General features: G+C 41.5%; 1 protein-coding gene across 2 annotated transcripts in view; it reads left to right on the top strand.

The window, feature by feature from the left end:
* Positions 1 to 22,516: 22,516 nt before the first annotated feature.
* The window catches only part of ext1b (exostosin glycosyltransferase 1b), a 154,464-nt gene continuing 152,440 nt past the window's right edge, over positions 22,517 to 24,540 (top strand). Inside the window, exon 1 of one of the 2 annotated variants that reach the window (XM_047384463.1) lies at positions 22,517 to 24,149. In XM_047384463.1, coding sequence (XP_047240419.1) covers positions 23,206 to 24,149 — 944 coding nt within the window. In that variant the 5' untranslated portion in view covers positions 22,517 to 23,205. The remainder of the gene's footprint in view (positions 24,150 to 24,540) is intronic. The other variant, XM_047384464.1, reaches the window with a different exon arrangement.

Raw genomic sequence — 24,540 nt, 5'->3', positions numbered from 1 at the left:
CAACGAGTTAACTCTAAACACCTGCAAAAGATTCCTGAGGCCTTTAAAACTCCCAGCCTGGTTCATCACTCAAAACCCCAATCATGGGTAAGACTGCCGACCTGACTGCTGTCCAGAAGGCCACTATTGACACCCTCAAGCAAGAGGGTAAGACACAGAAAGAAATTTCTGAACAAATAGGCTGTTCCCAGAGTGCTGTATCAAGGCACCTCAGTGGGAAGTCTGTGGGAAGGAAAAAGTGTGGCAGAAAACGCTGCACAACGAGAAGAGGTGACCGGACCCTGAGGAAGATTGTGGAGAAGGGCCGATTCCAGACCTTGGGGGACCTGCGGAAGCAGTGGACTGAGTCTGGAGTAGAAACATCCAGAGCCACCGTGCACAGGCGTGTGCAGGAAATGGGCTACAGGTGCCGCATTCCCCAGGTCAAGCCACTTTTGAACCAGAAACAGCGGCAGAAGCGCCTGACCTGGGCTACAGAGAAGCAGCACTGGACTGTTGCTCAGTGGTCCAAAGTACTTTTTTTGGATGAAAGCAAATTCTGCATGTCATTCAGAAATCAAGGTGCCAGAGTCTGGAGGAAGACTGGGGAGAAGGAAATGCCAAAATGCCAGAAGTCCAGTGTCAAGTACCCACAGTCAGTGATGGTCTGGGGTGCCGTGTCAGCTGCTGGTGTTGGTCCACTGTGTTTTATCAAGGGCAGGGTCAATGCAGCTAGCTATCAGGAGATTTTGGAGCACTTCATGCTTCCATCTGCTGAAAAGCTTTATGGAGATGAAGATTTCATTTTTCAGCACGACCTGGCACCTGCTCACAGTGCCACAACCACTGGTAAATGGTTTACTGACCATGGTATCACTGTGCTCAATTGGCCTGCCAACTCTCCTGACCTGAACCCCATAGAGAATCTGTGGGATATTGTGAAGAGAACGTTGAGAGACTCAAGACCCAACACTCTGGATGAGCTAAAGGCCGCTATCGAAGCATCCTGGGCCTCCATAAGACCTCAGCAGTGCCACAGGCTGATTGCCTCCATGCCACGCCGCATTGAAGCAGTCATTTCTGCCAAAGGATTCCTGACCAAGTATTGAGTGCATAACTGTACATGATTATTTGAAGGTTGACGTTTTTTGTATTAAAAACACTTTTCTTTTATTGGTCGGATGAAATATGCTAATTTTGTGAGATAGGAATTTTGGGTTTTCATGAGCTGTATGCCACAATCATCCGTATTAAGACAATAAAAGACCTGAAATATTTCAGTTAGTGTGCAATGAATCTAAAATATATGAATGTTAAATTTTCATCATGACATTATGGAAAATAATGAACTTTATCACAATATGCTAATATTTTGAGAAGGACCTGTATATACAGGCTTCTTGGATTTTGTTTTGATTTGTTTTGGCTACAGAATCATTACACATTGTTAAGTGAGTGCTTCTTTCAACTTCAACTTTCAGCATCAGGCAGTTTATTTAGTATTACTATATGTTTTTAACTGTGCAAAAACAGTTTAAAGGATAAAACCAACAACTCATGCCAAATTCAGTCTGCGCTGATTATAATAAAAGGGTTAAAACTGGCCGTAGTTACTGGTGTAGTCTAAATGAACCACTTTTCAGTCAAAACATTGCAATCCACTGGTTTCTGCTAGGATTATCCACTGGTTTCTGCTAGTATTATCCACTGGTTTCGGCTTGGACTGTCTACTGGTTTCTGCTAGGATTATCCACTGGTTTCTGCTAGGATTGTCCACTGGTTTGTGCTAAGATTATCCACTGGTTTCTGCTGGGACTATCCACTGTTTTTGGCTTGGACTATCCACTGGTTTCTGATAGGATTATCCACTGGTTTCTGATAGGATTATCCACTGGTTTCTGCTAGGATTATCCACTGGTTTCGGCTTTGACTATCCACTGGTTTCGGCTAGGATTATCCACTGATTTCTGCAAGGATTATCCACTGGTTTCTTCTAGGATTATCCACTGGTTTTGGCTTGGACTATCCACTAGTTTCTGCTAGGATTATCCACTGGTTTCTGCTAGGATTATCCACTGGTTTCTGCTAGGATTATCCACTGGTTTCTGCTAGGATTATCCACTGGTTTCGGCTTGGACTATCCACTGGTTTCGGCTAGGATTATCCACTGGTTTCTGCAAGGATTATCCACTGGTTTCTTCTAGGATTATCCACTGGTTTCGGCTTGGACTATCCACTGGTTTCTGCTAGGATTATCCACTGGTTTCTGCTAGGATTATCCACTGGTTTCGGCTTGGACAATCCACTGGTTTCTGCTAGGATTATCCACTGGTTTCTGCTAGGATTATCCACTGGTTTCTGCTAGGATTATCCACTGGTTTCGGCTTAGACTATCCACTGGTTTCTGATAGGACTATCCACTGGTTTCTGCTAGGATTATCCACTGGTTTCTGCTAGAATTATCCACTGGTTTCGGCTAGGATTATCCACTGGTTTCTGCTAGGATTATCCACTGGTTTCTGCTAGGATTATCCACTGGTTTCGGCTTGGACTATCCACTGGTTTCTGATAGGACTATCTAATGGTTTCTGCTAGGATTATCCACTGGTTTCTGCTAGGATTATCCACTGGTTTCGGCTTGGACTATCCACTGGTTTCTGCTAGGATTGTCCACTGGTTTCGGCTTGGACTATCCACTGGTTTCTGATAGGATTATCCACTGGTTTCTGCTAGGATTATCCACTGGTTTCGGCTTGGATTATCCACTGGTTTCTGCTAGGATTGTCCACTGGTTTCGGCTTGGACTATCCACTGGTTTCTGATAGGATTATCCACTGGTTTCTGATAGGATTATCCACTGGTTTAAGTTTTAAGTTTTTGTAACTGCAGTCATTGTGGCTACTGGCAGTGGTAATAATGCTCCCGTTAAAATAATGGTGTCAAATACAGGTCCTTCTCAAAATATTAGCATATTGTGATAAAGTTCATTATTTTCCATAATGTCATGATGAAAATTTAACATTCATATATTTTAGATTCATTGCACACTAACTGAAATATTTCAGGTCTTTTATTGTCTTAATACGGATGATTGTGGCATACAGCTCATGAAAACCCAAAATTCCTATCTCACAAAATTAGCATATTTCATCCGACCAAAAACAAGAAAAGTGTTTTTAATACTAAAAACGTCAACCTTCAAATAATCATGTACAGTTATGCACTCAATACTTGGTCGGGAATCCTTTTGCAGAAATGACTGCTTCAATGCGGCGTGGCATGGAGGCAATCAGCCTGTGGCACTGCTGAGGTCTTATGGAGGCCCAGGATGCTTCGATTGCGGCCTTTAGCTCATCCAGAGTGTTGGGTCTTGAGTCTCTCAACGTTCTCTTCACAATATCCCACAGATTCTCTATGGGGTTCAGGTCAGAAGAGTTGGCAGGCCAATTGAGCACAGTGATACCATGGTCAGTAAACCATTTACCAGTGGTTTTGGCACTGTGAGCAGGTGCCAGGTCATGCTGAAAAATGAAATCTTCATCTCCATAAAGCTTTTCAGCAGATGGAAGCATGAAGTGCTCCAAAATCTCCTGACAGCTAGCTGCATTGACCCTGCCATTGATAAAACACAGTGGACCAACACCAGCAGCTGACACGGCACCCCAGACCATCACTGACTGTGGGTACTTGACACTGGACTTCTGGCATTTTGGCATTTCCTTCTCCCCAGTCTTCCTCCAGACTCTGGCACCTTGATTTCTGAATGACATGCAGAATTTGCTTTCATCCAAAAAAAGTACTTTGGACCACTGAGCAACAGTCCAGTGCTGCTTCTCTGTAGCCCAGGTCAGGCGCTTCTGCCGCTGTTTCTGGTTCAAAAGTGGCTTGACCTGGGGAATGCGGCACCTGTAGCCCATTTCCTGCACACGCCTGTGCACGGTGGCTCCGGATGTTTCTACTCCAGACTCAGTCCACTGCTTCCGCAGGTCCCCCAAGGTCTGGAATTGGCCCTTCTCCAAAATCTTCCTCAGGGTCCGGTCACCTTTTCTCGTTGTGCAGCGTTTTTTGCCACACTTTTTCCTTCCCACAGACTTCCCACTGAGGTGCCTTGATACAGCACTCTGGGAACAGCCTATTCGTTCAGAAATTTCTTTCTGTGTCTTACCCTCTTGCTTGAGGGTGTCAATAGTGGCCTTCTGGACAGCAGTCAGGTCGGCAGTCTTACCCATGATTGGGGTTTTGAGTGATGAACCAGGCTGGGAGTTTTAAAGGCCTCAGGAATCTTTTGCAGGTGTTTAGAGTTAACTCATTGATTCAGATGATTAGGTTCATAGCTCGTTTAGAGACCCTTTTAATGATATGCTAATTTTGTGAGATAGGAATTTTGGGTTTTCATGAGCTGTATGCCAAAATCATCCGTATTAAGACAATAAAAGACCTGAAATATTTCAGTTAGTGTGCAATGAATCTAAAATATATGAATGTTAAATTTTCATCATGACATTATGGAAAATAATGAACTTTATCACAATATGCTAATATTTTGAGAAGGACTTGTAGACAGCAGTCAAAGAAAATGCTGAGACAGATCGATGGATGAAGAAGAAAACACAACAATTGACGCAGTGTGATTTGGATACTTTATCTCTCAGGGACTAAATGGTAAATGGCCTGCACCTCTGTACAACTTTATCAAGTCCCCAGGGCAGACTGACAGAAGTGAGACTGCCATACAATCGGCGCCGCTAAGCCTTCTAACCACCATCAATAGGCAAGGCGGGTGAAGTCTCTTTCCCAAGGACACAACTGAAGCAGACACAGCCTGGAATCGAACTGGCAACCCACAAGTCACAGGACAAACACCTACCACCGTCACCACTGCCAACCGTACATTGATACAAAAACAACTGGATTGATGTCCTGGTCCGAAATCACTTTGGAGTTACTTTTCTGTTCTTCTTTTCAGAACTGAAAGTGTTTGCTGCCTTGTCTCCCCCTATGAGTCTTTGTTGATAACTGTATATTTACGAGGGGATCGCATTGGTCTAATATTGGTAATAAAAATAGGCAGTTCTTATCTGCAGGGTTCAAGTGACTCTCATTCACAGAAACAAGGAGGTATGTCAGAATATTGTAGCAATCTAAAAGTTGTCCATGTCCTGAATATGTCTGTGTGTGCTGCTTTTGAAGCACAGGTTCAAGATGCATTGAAGCTCTTGAAAAACTCATTAAATCCTTAAATTGGTCTTTGCTTCACAGTCCCTGCAAGACTCCAGTTTTTCTTGTTGCTTGTGCACCTCTTTCAACCACACTTTTTCCTTTCACTGAACTTTCCAATAATATGCTCGGATACAGTATTTTGTGAACAGGCAACTTGTTTAGCTGTGACCTTTTGTGGGTTAGCCTCCATGTGGAGGGTGTCACTCACTGTGTACTGGACCAACTGTGAAGTCAGCAGCTTTCCCCCATGATTACACAGGCCATGAAGTAGTCATAATATGACATTTCTTTCTGTAAAATTCATATTTTCTGGGAAAAAGGAAGAAGAATGACATAAAGGAACAAAGAAAAAGAATAAAGTTTGTTTTTTTAAATTGATTTACTGAAAAAAATTTATTGAGATACACATGTGAAGTATTTTATATTGTATAATTTTCTATATCTTTAAAGTTAAGATATAACCTTTCTGGCCTTATGCCACCATCTAATCCATTGTGTAACTGCCCAATGATGGGGCAGTGGTCAATCCCAGAAATGGGCCTATGATGCTTGTTCAGGCTATACCTGGCTGGATGGTATGGGTAAAGGTCAGGCCACCAGTACAGGATATCAGTTTCTCCCAAGGATACTCAGACTAGAGTCGCTAATTCTTCCTATCAAAAGGGATGGTTTCAGAGATTGAGTAGGAAGTTTGAATTTTACCATGAACTGTTTGAAAGGCCTGATAATCCCTTACTCCCTCCCTACTTTCCAAAAACAATTTGGGCACCCCTGCTCCTCTAAGTGAACAGGCCAAATGTGGTGATGAAGTTAAGGCTCACCCAAAGGATGGGTTGATGGACTTTATCTTCGACGAGAAAAGCTGATACTGTATATTTATTCTCATTCATCATGCAGCCCATGCAGGCTAGCAATAGTTAGGTCATAAAGTGGCAGAATATGTTTAAAACCGGCCACTTGTCCTAGTTTGTACCTCGTTTGCCATTTGCCCTAAACTGCCACAGTATCTTTCTCTCTCTTTTAATGTGAAAACCTGTCCCTTAGGATTTAGTCATGAAATGTAACAAAGAGTCACACAAATCTGCTGACTTGACACCAGTCATGGGAAATTTATCAGAAAGCAGCAGTTTCCTTTAAGTGTTTAACGGGTGGCGTGTGGGTGCCTTGTCATCAGAGTGAATGGAAAATGTTCTTATTACTGTGCCAGTTTGCCCCGGGGCAAGCTAGCATGTGGCAATAATGTGCCTGTCATTGTATTCATGGAGTGTTCGGTGAGTAATGAGGAACTCCCTAACTGCTAAACAGCAAACTGATTTCATCAAACGTGCTTTGCGGCTTTTTATATTCCACTTTCTTCCACTCCTACACTTTCTCCATTTGTTCTTTCCCTCCACACCTAACCATTCCCTTTGTCCCTCTCCTTTTTTCCTCTTCTGTGATCTAAACAAATTAGGAAGCAAATGAGGAGGGAGGAGTGATGTGGGTGATGAGGCATGCCAGAATGTCAACAGATGACAAGGAGTGCTGATGAGGAGAGTAATGGAGAGAAAAGGAGCAATAATGTGATGAAGAGATAGAAGTATTCCCTATAAACCTTGACTTGAAAAGAAATCATTAATGAGCCCAGATCTTAAGCTTCTTTTTGGATGATTCAGATCATTCCCTGTGACGAAGCAAAATTATGTCACAGACGGAACAAAGTATAATCTCATTCTGCTTTTGGCTTGGTCAATGTTTCCTTTAGTAAATGGACTAAATGTTTGGGGACTTTTGCTTCATGCTGACATCACTTTATTCCAGTCTATCTCTGGTAAAAATAGCAGTTCCATTAAACTCAAGCTGAAGGACTTGTTTGGCCAGGTTAAATGACCTTGGCATTTGTTGACGAGAATTAATCTGAAGTGGATCATTGATGATGTGATAACAAAACAATTTGTCAATCATCTACCATTTCTTGAAAAGTCCCAGACTAACAAACACACTTCAGCAGAGGTAGTTCTTGCATGATTGGTGTCCTGGGTGAGGAACTACTTCTTGCACAACACTACTGCCAACCACCAACATACAACATTTATACCACACCTGTGCACCCTTGTACCAAATTGACACAAGGCAAATGTTGTGGCAGTGACACAACAGTAATATTATGTAATCACATGCTATGCTACCTGCACTCATGAAGATATACTAAGCTGTGCATTCCTGATGCTTGACATTGATAGTGAGACGGTGTGACCTACTTTCTGATAAACTTTGCTAATAAATATTTTGACCACTTGAGCATTGAAAGTTTATTCCTAGATGCTCAAGTGATCCTTAAATATGAAGAATAAAAATAATAATAATGTGACAGTGAAAGTAATGTTCCCCATTCTGACATTGTAGAACACTGTGAATTCCACATCCCTGATCCCATTACAAGAACAAGTGTGCATCAAAAGCCACACACAAACTTTAAAAAACATGACAGGATTTAATTTTCAAAAAGTCCCCTTCATTTCCTTACTTTGGACCCACGTAAAATGTGGTTTTAAATATGTCAGTAAATATGGCATGGCAAGAACGGAAGTTGGCAGCGGAGATGTAGCTTTCTATTTTTTCTAAAGCATTACTCATTTTCTCAGGAGTATGGACTAGATTGAATCATCTCTGGTTCAAGATCTAGTCCTCATGTTGGATTAGATAATTCTATAAGTGATAAAGTAATGACGGTGCTTATATTTTAGTTGCCTTCTGAAAATCGCTTCTCTTCAATGTATCTTTACTGTATTTTCTTCTTTTTTATTTTATCCAACTTTAACTTTAGGACTGGTTGATTAAATATGCCTGTTCTTTTTATTTTACATAAAAGTATAACAAAACATGTTTCCTAAACCTCTCGTTCTACTTCTAAGAATATGAAGCGGAATCCATGTTGCCATGTTTCTCATTTACTGAGATTCATCTCTTCAGTCGAGTTGGCTAAGTTTTATACTAGCTCCTCAGACGATACGTCACACTAATAACCTGCTTGTAAAATGGGTGAGCTGTAAAACATCACTTGAAACTGCTGTTAACTTACTATGTCAGAAAGCTCATTAAAAATCCTACTCATCCTCCAGCAGTAATAAAACATAAGAAGACCTGACGCACAAGTAGCCAGAAGGCAGCCGGGTCTCGGCGGTCCCTGTTGCCCTCACCAGCAGAGCAGGCCATCCATAATTAACCCTACTCAGTCGAGTCAAAGCAGCAGCCATAACATGTTCTCACATGTCATTCTAAGCCTTCTCCCTGCATCGTTTTCTCTGCCATCAACACATCACCAACATCTGTTGGTTCCTGCATGAGGACTGCTGTGAGAGAGGGTGAGGGAAGAAGGCTTTGATCTGCTGTGTTTCCATCGCAGCTCTCCCACAAAGGCTTTGAACAGCAAGTGATACACAGACCAGAGAGAATGAAATGTGTTTCTCAGTTGTGTTTGTTGAGATTGACTTCTGTGATTTATTCCCTGTTAGTAAGGGCTGATTGAGCTATTTAGCTACGGTGTAATACCCACCATCCATAGGAAGCTAAAAATACATAGCCTCTCTTTTTTTTCAATCATCTTAGTTCCTCTTTTCCCCCTGTAAGTCTTAACAAATCTTTCTGTGAATAAAGATTTTATTAATTCTGGTGACAAGGACATGGGCAATTAAAATGTGCGAATCAAGACGGACAAAAGGCAGGAGCACAATTGACTGAGTCAAAAGGTCAGAGAGGTTAAGTCACAGTGAAAAGAGAAACAAGGAAAGGAGCAAGAGGGAGTGATTAAAAAGTGAAAGAAGGAGATTGATTTGCGTATCCACCATTAGAGACAAAAATAAGAACCAATCAAATGTGTGGGGGGAAAATTAAAGTGGAAGACCTGGAGCAGAACTTGGCACAACTCACAAACAAAAAGAACCATGACAAACATTTAAATATTACTTTGTATCAGCCCGAAAACTGCAGTGGGAGTAAAATGGAAAAATAAAAGACAAAGGCATCACAAGACTAGAACTGAAATATATAAATAAAATGAAAACCTGGGGATTTACTGTAGTTGGTATAGGTCAGCCCTACATCTGGATCCAAGAGGAATCGGCATGAAATTCCACACCAACATTCATATAATCCCAAGGAGCGAATCCAACTACGATCCATCTACGTTCCTTCTTGTGGTTTTACAGAAAGCAGTTCTACTTATGCAATTTTGGACCAATTTGCAGCCACAGTTATCCAGATCCAGGTTTAAATATTCAGCTGTTCATATTCAGCAAATATTAGTATTATAAATGGAAAATAGGGTTTAATTGTGTTCAAGGAAGTTTATTGTATTCCTCAATGAAACCAAAATTTTGTATTTCCTTACTAACCTAGCTAAGATAGCTAGCAAAGCTTTGTTATGATTATTATTATGAATACATTATTTCATATTAATATTTTAATATTTAATGAAATAATAATTTGGTTTGTTAAGTATTGTCCGGTGAATACCAGCCAAATAAGGCAGTGGTACTAGGACAATAGAGAAAGGGGTGAGCCAAGCTCTGACGTTACTGAACAGCAAAACTCTGCGCACATGGAAAAAATTCACACAATTTCTTAAAAAACAAGAATTTATTAACAAAAATAAGTCAACTCAAAGTCAAACATATTTCAATCCACTCTTTACTAAACCAGAACAATCCAACTAAACTACCAAGCAAAATGAAAGAATAAAGACCAATTATGTACAATATGAACAAGTTAATCAAAGATGGTTAAAAACTATTCTTTTTATTAATGAATGCTGGGTACTCAAACAGATGAATGATTACTAATTACTACTTTTTACTAGTCAGGCATGTCATTGATATACACACGAAACTTTGATGCAATTAGTGATGCTGTACAGGGGTTGGACAATGAAACTGAAACACCTGTCATTTTAGTGTGGGAGGTTTCATGGCTAAATTGGACCAGCCTGGTAGCCAGTCTTCATTGATTGCACATTGCACCAGTAAGAGCAGAGTGTGAAGGTTCAATTAGCAGGGTAAGAGCACAGTAAAGGACAGTAAAGGTGGACTCATCAGAGTCCACCTTTACTGTTTTCACCACATCCAGGAGAGTTACGGTGTGGAGAAGCCCCAAAGAAGCGTACCACCCAGACTGTTGCATGCCCAGAGTGAAACATGGGGGTGGATCAGTGATGGTTTGGGCTGCCATATCATGGCATTCCCTTGGCCCAATACTTGTGCTAGATGGGCGCGTCACTGCCAAGGACTACCGAACCATTCTTGAGGACCATGTGCATCCAATGGTTCAAACATTGTATCCTGAAGGCGGTGCCGTGTATCAGGATGACAACTTTGGGGTGTTTTGGAGGAGCGAGTCAGGAAACGTTTTCCTCCACCAGTATCACGTAGTGACCTGGCCACTATCCTGCAAGAAGAATGGCTTAAGATCCCTCTGACCACTGTGCAGGACTTGTATATGTCATTCCCAAGACGAATTGACACTGTATTGGCCGCAAAAGGAGGCCCTACACCATACTAATAAATTATTGTGGTCTAAAACCAGGTGTTTCAGTTTCATTGTCCAACCCCTGTATGTTTAAATAAAGCCGAGACTGACAGCTGTCAATCTGAAGTGTGCCTCACTGTGTAATGAAAATGCCCTGAAATATGCCTAGCATGATGAAATAGTCATGTAATCCAGATGTAAATCCCTAAAAAGCAACAGATGCTTTCAGTTTGCTTTTCTAACACAATGTAGTAATCAAACAAGATCTGGCTGCAGGTGCAAAATCAGAACCACTCACATCCACCCGCGGGTTGCCACATAAATGATGGTCAGTAATTGCGTCCCAGCAGTAGTCAACAACTTGGTGGACATTGGTTGGTACATTGAAAATTGGTTTGGAGTTTAAAAGACTGAGATGAGCACGCAGTGCCCTGTTATTTGGTAGGGGAGCTGAAACATTAATATTCACCCTGCACATTCAGGTTTCTGCATCTTTCCTCAAAAGCAGGGGGAAACTTCTTATGCAGAGGGGAGATATGTGTAGCATTTGTAAATGTGTGCTTCTACTCCCTATGTGTGGCAATATATACTTCATGCAGGGATGTGATAAAATATTTCCCCCCCTTAGATGTCTTCAGTTTTTGCTATTTGTCATACTTCATTGATTTAGATCATCAAAGAAAATTTTGTATCAGGCAAAAAGCACCTGAGTAAATATAACGTGCAGTTCTCAAATGATATCATATATTAAGGGAAGAAAGCTATTCACACCAATCTGGGACTATGAAAAAGCAATCGCCCCAGAAACCTGATAACTGGTTTGGACACCGTTTGTGGCAATAACAGTCACTTAACTGTGGAGAAATTGTGGCCCACTCTTCTTTGCAGAATTATTTTTAATTCAGCCTCACCGGATGGTTTTGAATAAGAACTGCCTAGTCAAGGTCATGCCACAGCATCTTAATGAGTTTCAAGTTTAAGAATTTCATTGGACCTTTCAAAAACTTTTGTTTCATTGTCCGGACGCTTAACCCAAGTGACCTTAAAGTCATGAACTGTTGACCGTACATTCTCTGCCAAGATTTTCTGCTCGAGATCAAAATGTATGGTTCAATCATTGATGTCCAGGTCCTGAAGCAGCAAAGCAGTTCCAGACCATCACACTAACACCACCATGTTTGAGTGACTGGGTTTTTTGTGACCTTCTGGAGATATTTTTGGCAGGCTGGCCACTTCTGGGAGGACTTTACACGTTTTCTCTATTTGTGTATAATAAGTCCGAGCAAAAGCAAAACTGGAAGAAGTCTTCAAGGGGTAAATATTTTTACAGCACTGTATGAAAACATACAACTTACCCTTTTAGAGTCTAGATGGTCTCACCTTTTCATTCACCAACTTTATCAGTGAGAGCCCGTTTATCATTCCCTATGAGTGTGGCTTGCATGGGTAATTGTAAATTAAATGGATTACTTTGCAGTGTAGTGCCCGAGGGGAATTAGAAAATCTCTGAATGGATGCAAAATCCTTTCCGTCCTGTAGCCTGCAGGTCCCGCAGCAGAATCAGCATTTTGTGGAGCAATATCGGTATGAGCTCCTTTAAAAGATCCTGATTTAATATCAGCTCTGTAAATTTAATGACACCGGCACTCATTATGTTTCAGCTTCCTGAAGTGGGGCCAATGTTTCAAGTGATTGGCACATTCTTTCCCGAGTGTGCTTAAAAGTAGGTGCTTTATTGGGGTGTATGTTAGACCCTGCTTTCATTCTGTTTAGACAAGGCAGAGGTTTTGTTCTTAATTGCAAAGTTTGAAAGTAAGTGAGGGCAAAGTATATGTCAAGTTGCTCTTTCAGGGCTTTGCGTAAGATGAAACTGTGAAATGCATCCTCTGCCTCCTGGCTTCAATGGCCTTACACCATCCAAATCCCCCAAATCAAAATCCACCTCAAACGAATTGCGGTGGAATACAAATGAGGAAGCAGTGGCAGGGATTTCTGTTATAATGAGGACAAAAACCTATAACCACATCTACCCTGAAACGCTTCATTTGCTGCTTCCTGCTGGCCGGCGCGTCCCTGTAGAGATCTGGGGTTAAAACTGTGGAGTTTCAGAGCAGTTCACTCAGGGCCCTGGCAACAAACGATGCTCTCCCTCCCACATCCCCCAAACATTTAAACCCAGTTCAGTTTGCCCTAAAGCAATCTTGGCTTAGGAGTCGAAAGGTCACCTAAAGTAAATAAACAATGCGGAGATCAACCGGCATCCCACACACAGACTGAGTAGCACTTTGAGAGGATAGCCAAGGCTACACCATTTAGCATTCAGTAGCCTGAAGCAGTCCGTGAGGCTGGCAGTCTGAGAACAGAAAATCGTAAGTGGAGGTTTACTCCCACTCACTTGCTACAACTTCATCAGTCACGGTGCTCTCAGCTAAACCTCGGGCTGTTTGTCACTTTGCCATTTGTGGTTGTGTAAGATTGGTAAGAGAATGGATAACAATATGGAAATAAATAATTGCCGCTGGTTAGGAGGGAGGTCACTCCTTTAACAACAGATTTATTACATGATGGATGTATCTCTATCTCCCGCAATATTTACACCAGCAACATATGCAGGAAGAAGTTTATTTTGCAACAAAAGCAACATGGATATCAGGTCATTGACCATGAATACTTAAAAGATTTTTACTCTCCTCAATCAAAATAAAAACTGTATTGCCAAATTAGTTGAGCAAATGTCTTGCCATACTATGTAGGCAATGTGATACGACGTTAAGGTTTTATGTTGCACTTTACAGGTTATTGGTACAAAAGTACTAAAATCTTACATAGGCAGCCAGAAAGGTTAACAGCTAACCAGACTCAAACCAACAGACCAAAGCTAAAGTCTTCTCAGAATAAAAGTTAATAGCTACATAGAGCAAAACAGTCGGTCATACTCGAGCTGGAAGCTAATCAGAAGTGCCAGAGGATACTCGGACTCCAGAGCGTGTTTTGCAAAAGTAAAGCAAGCTAAGAGGTAACACAGCCAGACTAACAGCTATTCAGAGCCAAGCTAACAATACCAGCTGCGCAAGTATGTTCTTGTGTGCTTGGCAAGTACGTGCTTGGCCAGGACAGTTGAAAGTACGTTCTTGCTGAAAATGCATGGACGCACTGTGTTACATCTACTATTGGACAGAGCGTACTTAACAATGTCATTGCTCAGCTAAGACCTTATCCGAACGTTGTGATAAATGGTCCTGTTTATACAGAAATTTGATTATTTTCACACTTACAATGGCTAGTAAAATAAGAAAAAAAATGAATTTGACCAATATCAAATATACATAATTATTTAGGAAATAGTGTCACCACTTTGATCAAATATTTTGAAATAATGAACTAAAGTTTTCATTTTTGATCTTAAACAAAGCTTTACTAAGGAAATAATGGTGCTGTTCCACCTTATATTACTTTTTCAGTCTTCTATTATCAGTGAAGCATGATTGCCTACAAATATTATATCCTCTGCTCCCTTCAAAGAACTATTTGCTTATAAATAATTTCTTGCCTCAAATGACCAATAATAGTAGATGATGAGCAGTTTTAGAATTATAAAGTCCATTAATTCCTTCCATATTTCTTAAGTTTACACTGGATCCATAAGCAGGAAAATTTTAAGAATTATTTTCCATTTATTTTTTTACCAACTTGCATTTGGCTCAGTTGTGGCTATACAGCTGCATGAATTATTTACAATAACTACTGAACATTAATTAACAACGTTATTTTTTATTATCATCAGATGAATGTATATCAGCATAAACAGAGAAAATGTTTTTATTTAAAAAAATTATTAGAATAATAAAAAACAAACTCATTGGGCAAGTGCAGGGAATTGATACCTTGACTGTCTTAATCATAAGCAAAATTTATATAATTTTAAAAAATCAAAAGTAGATGTATAGACAGTGGAGTGGACGGTGGCAGGACATGATGGTGAAGAGGATCAGTAGGAGGTTTTAGGAAACTGCATCCAAACCTGGAGCTGTCCTTTTCTTCTCCTGCAGAGCTGTCTGCATAAAACCACGAAAAATTGAAAATAATAGAGTTCACATTCTACTAAATTTAGGTTTACATGAAACATAGTTTATAAAATACCTACATTAACTTAAAATGTCAACATTTCTAAAGAAAAATATTTTTTTGGTACGTGCAGTTATCCATCACATATATTAAAACACTTAATATGTCTCTTTCAGCCGCTACAAACAGAAAACAGGTAGTGGATAATGGCAGAGTGACTTAGTGAGATCAGGCTGTGGTTAGTGGGGAACACACACTCCAACCGCCCACTGAGCCTGCAGCCATCACGGCCTGTCAGTGGAGATGGCTGCTCTTAAAACTCTGGCGTACATTTTAAAGTTTGCACATTCTTCCATAGATGAGGGTTTGAGGTCTACCTTCTCATCTAATAACATCTTAAAACAAATCTTTTTTACAAATGAATAGTTGTGGAAAAAACTAAATATTTCTCCTCTTCTCTGCTGGTGGTGCAGTGCAAAACAAATTAAATCTGGTGAGACTGAGACCATCTTATCGCCCCACAAAAAAAGGGTCAAATGTCTTGGCATTTGTTTTGACTTTTGTTATCATTCAATTTTAATATGTTAAGTTGTTTTGGGATTGGACTGGTAAACTGTCACTGAAGAGCCACTGTTAGCAACACATCATTGACCTTTTACAATTGGAAAAATGGTGACAACAATTTTATGAAAAGTGATAGATAAAACGGTCCATTAACAAGCATTCTCTGTAACTGTCATAAAACTGTTAAGTTTGAGTTTTTTCTATGCCTAAATGTTTGATGAGTGCTCTTAAATGATGTGAAAAGGCAACGCAAAAGTTTGTTTTGCACACTATCTAAGCAAGTGTGGACAGAACCTTCGATTGTGTAATTTGTCTTTACCTTTTGCAACAGCTAGCTTTACAGTTACATTAGAATTTATCCCAGATTTCTCAAATTGAGATTAAGAGTGGCGTGTACTGAAGGTCAGATACTGACATTTGATAATTACTCCACACAACCCCGCTGCAATAAACAAACAAAACTAGAAAAAAAACTCATGGGAAAAAGAACTTTTCCTGGTAAACTGCAACTGACTGTGTGAGTTTTTTCACATTATAACCTGTTGTCTCTAGCATATACACAGGACAGGTGCATACCTTCACCAGCTCCTCACTCCAGAGATTTAGTACTTATAGCCTGTGCCTGCCTTCATAAGAACACACGCACATGCCCTTTGACGCTGAAGGAGCCCAGCTTGTTACCTCATCCAGAGCGAAGTTTATCAGCACCTGATCAGCAGAAGCCTGAAGACTCTCAAAGGCTGTTTTGTCTTCGCTCTACTTGAAACTCCCTGAACCCACAGATTACCTTCCAGCCGTGCGTATTTGTTTACCGCGGCCTGAATTTGCAAGTCTTTATGGCAGGCGGCTGTCTCTGTTGAGAAGGGATTTTCACACAGTTTATCAATGCCAAAGAAGCCTTAGTCACCAGTAATCCAGGTGTTTGTTTAAACAACTGCTTGGTTTATTTGCTCAGTCAGGGGTCGGAACAAATGAAATCAGTGTGTTTAATAGGAGTGGTTTGATCTTATCATTTAATTCACACTGGTGAGATGCTGTCAAAGCCATATTCAACACATTTACTGACAAAACAAGTTCAATATTACATTGTTTCTTAAATAAATGCATATCATTTCTGTTACCTTCTTAAGAGCTTAAATGCTAAAACTACTTATGTTTCAGCATTTAAGCTGTTTTAGTTCATACCTGCCATCAAATCTTAGGAGTCTGATCAACCAGAAATAACATTCAGCTGCCATTGTTGGATTTTGTCATTTGCATTCTTTAGCTAAAGCCACAATTTGCAGAAAGGTTACAAAGGATTAAAATGATGCAATTGTACAATATAGTCAGGAGAATGATGCAAAGATTGCCCACTAAAAGCATTGCCCAATAATAATAAAAAACATGGGACAACAGTGACATTATTAAAAAGACAAGATAGAAGGTAGGCTGGCAAGAGGCAAACAGTAATATTAAAAGAATTCAGCCAAGCGCTTGTTGTATTCAACACTGCTGGACTAAGTAGTAGTACTCTGTGGCAGAACAGCTGTATTTCAAACAAAACATTCAGATGTAGCTAGAATCTTCCAAAGGTCTGAGGGAGAATATGTTGTGCTCTGATGAAACCCAACGTACCCTTTGTCCTATTCCGAAAGGTGCTTTTGACACACCTGCAATGCTGTTTTTTACCAAAAGAATCTGTTTACTTACAATGAAACACGGTGATGGCAGTATCATGGGCTGGGATTACTTTTGTAATTTGACCGAAAACCTTCATGTTTCTTCTTAGAAAGCTGAAAGCGAATAACGACTTTATTTTTTTTAGCATGACAGTGAGCTAAGCTTTCAGCATACAGCCAGGAGTTTTGATTTCTAGAAAATAAAGCTCCTAAAAAAACAAGTACAACTGTTTATTTCTCACAGGTCAAGAAGAAAAGATGAAGAAGGGTCCAGTCTAGAGCTTTATGACCTGGTTTTATTTTGAAATGGGAATTTAGAAAGGGAAAATGGAAGAAAAATTTAATATAAAAAGAACTGAAAGTCTTGGAAATCACCGGGACATTCAACATACTGGGCCTGAACATCATGGGTGAAACACACACTGAGTCGGACGAGTCTATTTACTTTGTGTACTCTGTTGTCGGTGCGTATTCTACTCAGGTAGACCCACCTCTGCCACGGCTGGGGTGTTTGGGATGACCTGCTGCTTTTTCACTTTTTACCGCACTTTTTTCTTCAACTCAATTTTCCATTAATATGCTTAAATACAGCACCCTTTACAGCCAGCTTCTTTACACTGACCTTTTGTGGCTTACTTTTCTTGTGGAGGGTGTCAGTGGACAGTCAGCTGTACCCCCCATGGTTGTATAGGCCACATCATAACATTTGCTTTAAAAAGTCCTTTTTCATCGGTCTTAAATAAACTTGTTTTTTGAGAAACTGAATTTTTGTATTTTATTGAATGTCAAACTGTCGAAATAAAATGAAATAAACTCTTTGAATATATCATATATGTGCAATGAGCCTAAAAGATATATACATTTTTGAATTACTGAAATAAACTTTTTGATTATGTTCTAATTTATTGAGATTCAAATAAAACACATAAATTTGCCTTTTATTTTTTTTCATGAATGGAAAATAAAACAATGGATGAGCTGTTGTAAATGCTGCTCTTCACCCTTTCCACACCTCTTCTGCTTAGAATAAATTTACTGCTCATAACAAACTCTACATGACGATTTCATTTTTTGAAAAGGACTAATAAACACCAAAGGGATGCTTTCCTCTTTTCTAACTCTTTTTTTTTTTTTTTTCAATCTGCCAGATTAAAAAAGGATGTTTGACATATGTTGCTCTGTCCAGCTTCTAAGGTTTCACAGCTGCAGAGGCTTTCTTGTCCTCTCATGTTTCAGTACTGACATATTTCTGAGGAAGAGGAAGAAAAGAGGGGATTTTTATTTTCTGTGGTGGGTATATTAGAAGTAAACACCAGGAAGGATGAGGGAGTAGAGAGCAGCAAAGCTCGTTGGAAGTATTCCCAGTCCTCCGCACCATCGATCTGAGACCACACAGCCGCAAAAAGTTCCAAAACAGCTTGGATACAGAGGATAAAGTAGGAGTATATGGTGCCTTTCAAGGCAGGGCTGTTAACACAATAGTCTGCTCAAGCCACTGAATCTTCTCACTCGCATTTAAAAAAAACAATAATGGGGATGCAATCTTTTTAAAAATAACACATCTACTCAGATTACTCACCTCTCCTGGTTTCAAGTGTCATTTAACAACCAGACATGAGTTCCATCTGATTTGGAAGCAATTAAGAGAGAGCTCCTCCAGGCATAAACAAAGGCAGGAGAGGCGACGCTGGTAAGCTGAGAGGCTTCTCAAGGATTCCTGAAAGAAGAAACTGTGACTATGTTAACAGCAACAGATGGAAGATTTAGGGAGCACATTCACCTCCAGGCAGTCGGAAACTTTCCTACATGTAAACCGTTTAACAAAGAATTTAACGGGATGGCCGAAAAGACACGAGCAGCTCTCTGGAACGAAACTCAGGCCTCTCCATCACCAACACACTCCGACGATGAGTGCTGGCTGACCGCAGGATCTTGGCCTGCCTCCCAGCCAGCCCCGCTAATTAGTCCTCTCTCTTCTGAGTTAATTGGCTGATAAAAAATGAGGATGGCCTCTTCACCCGGCCCAGAGTGTTGTGCCACCAGATGGCAGCGAGGAGGATTATGCTGGCTTATGAGGCATGGTGACACTCGGCGAGCAACACTCCTCCACTATTAGTTTCCCTGTCAAGAGGGTCGCCTCTGCTGCGTCGCTCGGGTTTGTTAGTGGGAGAAGCTTCAGCCTGAGGTTGACTTCCAGTAATGTGTTCCTCATTAAATGCCTTGGTGCAAATTAACAAGAAGATCGTTCATTTGAGCAGACGTTGGGGTCTGGGTAATATCAGTGTCACATGTTACAGAAAAATTACAAAAATCTTTTTCTTTTTGGTTTTTTTTTTCTTTACTGTTGGGATTATGGATTAGAGATTTGAGGCTTGCATGAAAAATACTCCTGACAAAAGGCCAAGCTTTGAATTCAGTTAGGTCAAAAATAAATTAGACTTGATGAAATGCCCAGGTGGCTAAAATACAACACAGTATTAATTCAACTTCAGTGTTTTGCCGTGCAAATGTCTTGAGCCACGCTTCACTTATTTTTCTGCTCACAGACACACCTTGCTTCCTATGCTGGAGCATCAAAAACACCATAAACAACCATTCTCAAAACCCTTTATTTCTTTGTCAAGACTCTTGAAGGAGTTCAGTGTTTTATTTCATTTATGTTCCCTATCATTGTTTGCTGTGTTGTCTTACAGCAAGAAGGTCCTGAGTTTAATTCCCAGCCAGGGACATAGTGGCTCTTGATGCTCTAGAATGAATTTTGCTTGACAATACTTTCAAAGCTTCGGTTATCCCGGATGCACCTTTTCCCTATCACACTTTTTCCTTCCATCCAACGTTCTATGAATGGACTTGGTTACAGCACTCTGTAAACAACCAGCTTCTACAGCAATGACCTTTTTGTGGCTCACCTTGTGGGGGTTGTCAATGACTGTCTTCTGGACATCTGTCAAGTTAGCGGTTTTCCCTGTGATTGTGTAGCCTATGACCCAGACTGAGAGACCATTTAGAGCACAGGTGTCAAACTCCAGTCCTTGAGGGCCGCTGTCCTGTAACGTTTAGATGTGTCTCTCCTTAAATTCAATTCAATTCAGTTTTATTTATATAGCGCCAATTCACAACACATGTTGTCTCAAGGCACTTCACAACAGTCAGGTTCATACATTTCAATTAATACTAACAATTGAACAGTGCAGTCAGAGTTAGTTATTTATTCAAATTAGATAAAAAGTTTTTCTATCTAAGGAAACCCAGCAGATTGCATCCAGTCAGTGACTTGTAGCATTCACTCCTCCTGGATGAGCATGTAGAGACAGTGGACAGTCACTGGCGTTGACTTTGCAGCAATCCCTCATACTGAGCATGCATGTAGCGACAGTGGAGAGGAAAAACTCCCTTTTAACAGGAAGAAACCTCCAGCAGAACCAGAACCAGGCTCAGTGTGAGCGGCCATCTGCCACGACCGACTGGGGGTTTGAGAGAACAGAGCAGAGACACAAAGAGAACACAGAAGCACTGATCCAGGAGTACTTTCTATGGGAAGGAAAAGTAAATGTTAATGAATGTAGCTCTGAAAGAGAGCACATAAAGTTTGTTACAGTTAAGCTCAGTCAATCGCCATGTCGAGAGAAAGGGTTAAACACTGAAAGACAGGGCCATGTGGATCATCGGTAGAGGGTGAGCATTAAGTTGTTGGCAGCAGAAGCTCAGACGATTCCCCTCTCCAGAAAGGTGTCACAGGTAGACACAGAGTCAGGCCAGGTGTAGCTTCTAGGAAGAGAAAAGAGAGAACAAAGTTAAAAGCTGAAATAACAGCCAATAATGCAAAATTGGAGAGTAGTGTGAGAACGTAGTGAAGAGGGTGAAAGTGGTCGTTATGTCCTCCAGCAACCTAAGCCTATAGCAGCATAACTACACAGATAGTTTCAGTTCAGATTATTTAGTTAAACGGCGCTTATTTACAACAATGTCATCTCAAGGCACCTCACAAAGGGTCCCACTGATGGTCATTGTTATACTGAAAACCACAAGGATTGAGATACCTCTCTCTGTCAGACTGATTATAACCATTGGAAAAGAGAAGGGGTCATACAGGTAGCAGAAATGGAGGGTGTGTTTGCACCTCAACCATAACTGAGCCGGTTTAGGCTAAACCTGAATCCCCCTTACTCCAACCAACAGGGAGGGAAGAAGGCTCCCTCCCTGGTAAACTAAGCCACTGTAACTATAAGCTTTATCAAAAAGGAAAGTTTTAAGCCTAGCCTTGAAAGTAGACAGGGTGTCTGCCTCACGGACTAAAACTGGGAGCTGGTTCTACAGGAGAGGAGCCTGATAACTAAAGGATCTGCCTCCCATTCTACTTCTAGAGACTCTAGGAACCACCAGTAAACCTGCAGTCTGAGAACAAAGTGCTCTGTTAGGAACATATGGACCAATCAGATCTCTGATGTATGATGGAGCTAGATCATTAAGGGCTTTATATGTGAGGAGGAGAATTTTAAATTCTATTCTGGATTTAACAGGGAGCCAATGAAGGGAAGCTAAAATAGGAGAAATATGATCTCTCTTTTTAATTTTCATCAGAACTCTTGCTGCAGCATTTTGAATCAGCTGAAGGCTTTTAACTGCATTTTGTGGACATCCTGATAGTAAAGAATTACAATAGTCCAGCCTTGAAGTAACAAATGCATGGACTAGTTTTTCAGTAAAATCTACATTTAAATAAGAATCAGTAAACGGACAAATACATTGGCTGAATTGCACTGTAAAATTAGCTAACTGTGAAAAGAATGAATCAGATGTGAAAGGGGCGCCAGTGTCGTCAGAGGGGAAAGATTTTATAGAAAAGTGGAATAAATCACTTTTGAATCAAATCACAGATATATTGGGATTTATTTAAATGTTGTGCATTTTTTGCACAATACTGCAACTCTGTTATTTGTACCCCTTGAACGTTACAGTCCCATTAGAGGACGTATATGTGTAACACATTTTATTTGTAAAACAAACAAGATTTTTTCTTCTACTTTATAAATATAGACTACTTTGAGTTGATTTGTGACAAAACTTTTGGTTGTAATGTGACAACGTATGAATAAAGTTTCACACGTCTCTTACCGTTTCCTGTACAGGGGATGCCAAGAATAAATATGAAGGATGAAAAGTAGAAGTCTCTCAGCAACTTGTGTGAACTAAAACAATATTTAACAGAGGCAAGCAAAACTGAAAATAAAACGAAGAATAGAAAGTCCTAATTGTTATTATCTTATTAAAAGAGTAAAATGAACTGGAGTTTATGACACATGATTTTTTTGTTTTTCGCTTTCTTTTTTATCCTCAATTATAAAGTTACAATCAGATAATAATTTACAAAGGCGGATGACTCCGGTTATGAATGGGTGCTTTCCTCCAAGTCCCGCCCTTTCCGTTCTCACACACGGACCAATCAGCGGCGCCGCTTCCCCTCGGTGGGACGTCACGTCAGCTGGCGTCGTGTCGGGATTGGAATGTTAGCGACCAACAATCGGAACAACTGAGCACTCGGTAATTGGACTCTCAGACCGAGGAACCCTACCGTTTCCCCCCAACATTTCCCCAGCTATTCCTCCACTTTCAGGCTGCCGCTCGCTTCCCTCTCCTCGGCCGGATAACTTCGCCTGTTCCGCTGCTCTCTTCCGATGAGGTTTTCTGATATTTCTGAGGGAAATAGCGGAGGTGAGAAATGCAGGGATTTGTCAGGTTACAGTTGGACCGCTGAAGCGTCTCCCGGTGTTTTCGGTTCTTCCTAACCAGTGAGCATGGAGCGATAAAAGGACTACATCCACCCCGAAAGGCGTTCACATTGCCGTGTTTTTTTCCCCGCGGTGTTTAACATCCTACCCGGGTTGTACCTTCACGTCTGGGAGAGCCTCGGGGACCCCAGTCGCTCTTTCCCCCGTGGAGCTCTAGTCTCGTAAGACCAACCTGGATGAGGGGAAGCGGCCGCAGCTCAGAGGCTCCGGACAGGTCCTTGTAGGTGCGTTGTTGGATGTGGTCAAAACTCCACAAAAGCGGTCAAAAATCGCCCACATGCGCTGGATCATTCGCCGGATTTCGGAGCACAACACGCAGAAGGGGGGTTGGGGATGGAGCGATGCAGCCGGGGCTGGTGAGAGCCTAACTTGGGGCCACTTTAGCTTTGTTATTCCTGAGCAACTCGCCTCTGTTCCCGGGACACATGCAGGCCAAAAAACGCTACCTGATCCTGCTGTCCGCCGGAGCGAGCCTGGCGCTGCTCTTTTACCTCGGAGGGGTTGAGCTTCCAGCAGCCAGGAGGAGCCGGCAGGACCGCAGCAGGAACGGGTACCGGCCCGAGCAGCCGTGGCCCCACTACTCGGACCCTTTACACGCATTCATGACCTGGGATCAGACGGACACCGAGGATTACAACCTGCACATATCTCCGAGGCAGAAACGGGACGTGAACCGGAGCGTTTACAGAGGCAAGAGGTGCCGCATGGATTCCTGTTTTGATTTCTCTCTGTGTCAGAAGAACGGCTTCAAAGTTTATGTTTACCCCCAGCAGAAGGGGGAGAAGATCTCTGAAAGCTACCAGAACATCTTATCCACTATCGAGGGCTCCAGGTTTTACACCTCAGACCCGGAGCAGGCGTGTCTGTTCGTCCTGAGTCTGGACACTCTGGATCGGGACCAGCTGTCCCCTCAGTACGTCCACAACCTAAAGACAAAGGTCCAGAGCCTGCCTTTGTGGAACGACGGCAGGAACCACCTCATATTCAACCTGTACTCCGGCACCTGGCCAGATTACACGGAGGATCTGGGCTTTGAAATCGGCCAGGCCATGCTGGCCAAGGCCAGCATCGGCGCGGAGAACTTCAGGCCCAACTTTGACGTGTCCATCCCGCTCTTCTCCAAGGAGCACCCTCGGACCGGAGGAGAGAGGGGTTTCCTGAAGTACAATACCATCCCGCCTTTCAGAAAGTACATGCTGGTGTTCAAGGGGAAGCGTTACCTGACCGGGATCGGCTCGGACACCCGGAATGCCTTATACCACGTCCACAACGGGGAGGACGTGGTGCTGCTCACCACCTGCAAGCACGGAAAGGACTGGCAGAAGCACAAAGACGCACGGTGTGACAAGGACAATGCAGAATATGACAAGTAAGATGGATTTCATGACTTTTAAAAGCATGCGTTTAAACCTTTGCGCAACTGTCGGTGTGTAAAAGTGCGCCTTTGCATCCGAAAGGCAGACCAGGTACTTAATGTTCGCAGCTCTCATTCCACTGCAAGCAAATGTCAGCCTTGGCCTGCAGAATAAAGGAGTTCTAGGCGTTTTCAGGTTATGCATCCAACTGTTTGCAGGGTGGGTCCAAGGTTGTGGGGCTCTCCAGAAGTTATGTGCATGGAGTCATGTATAGAGATGCATTTATCAGATGATTTGGGAAAGATTTTCTTATCTATGGTTTTCATAAAGTGTCCAGTTTCTCCTTAGGGACTAAAGGAAGATTTAAAAATGGCAATTATTTCCTGGTGTGGGCTGTCAGTAATT

The sequence above is a fragment of the Girardinichthys multiradiatus genome, chromosome 13 (genome assembly GCF_021462225.1).
Source record: "Girardinichthys multiradiatus isolate DD_20200921_A chromosome 13, DD_fGirMul_XY1, whole genome shotgun sequence".
In the NCBI taxonomy this organism is placed as follows: Eukaryota; Metazoa; Chordata; class Actinopteri; order Cyprinodontiformes; family Goodeidae; genus Girardinichthys; species Girardinichthys multiradiatus.
Note: the sequence above shows the minus strand (reverse complement) of the source record. Positions and strands in the feature narration are given on the sequence as shown.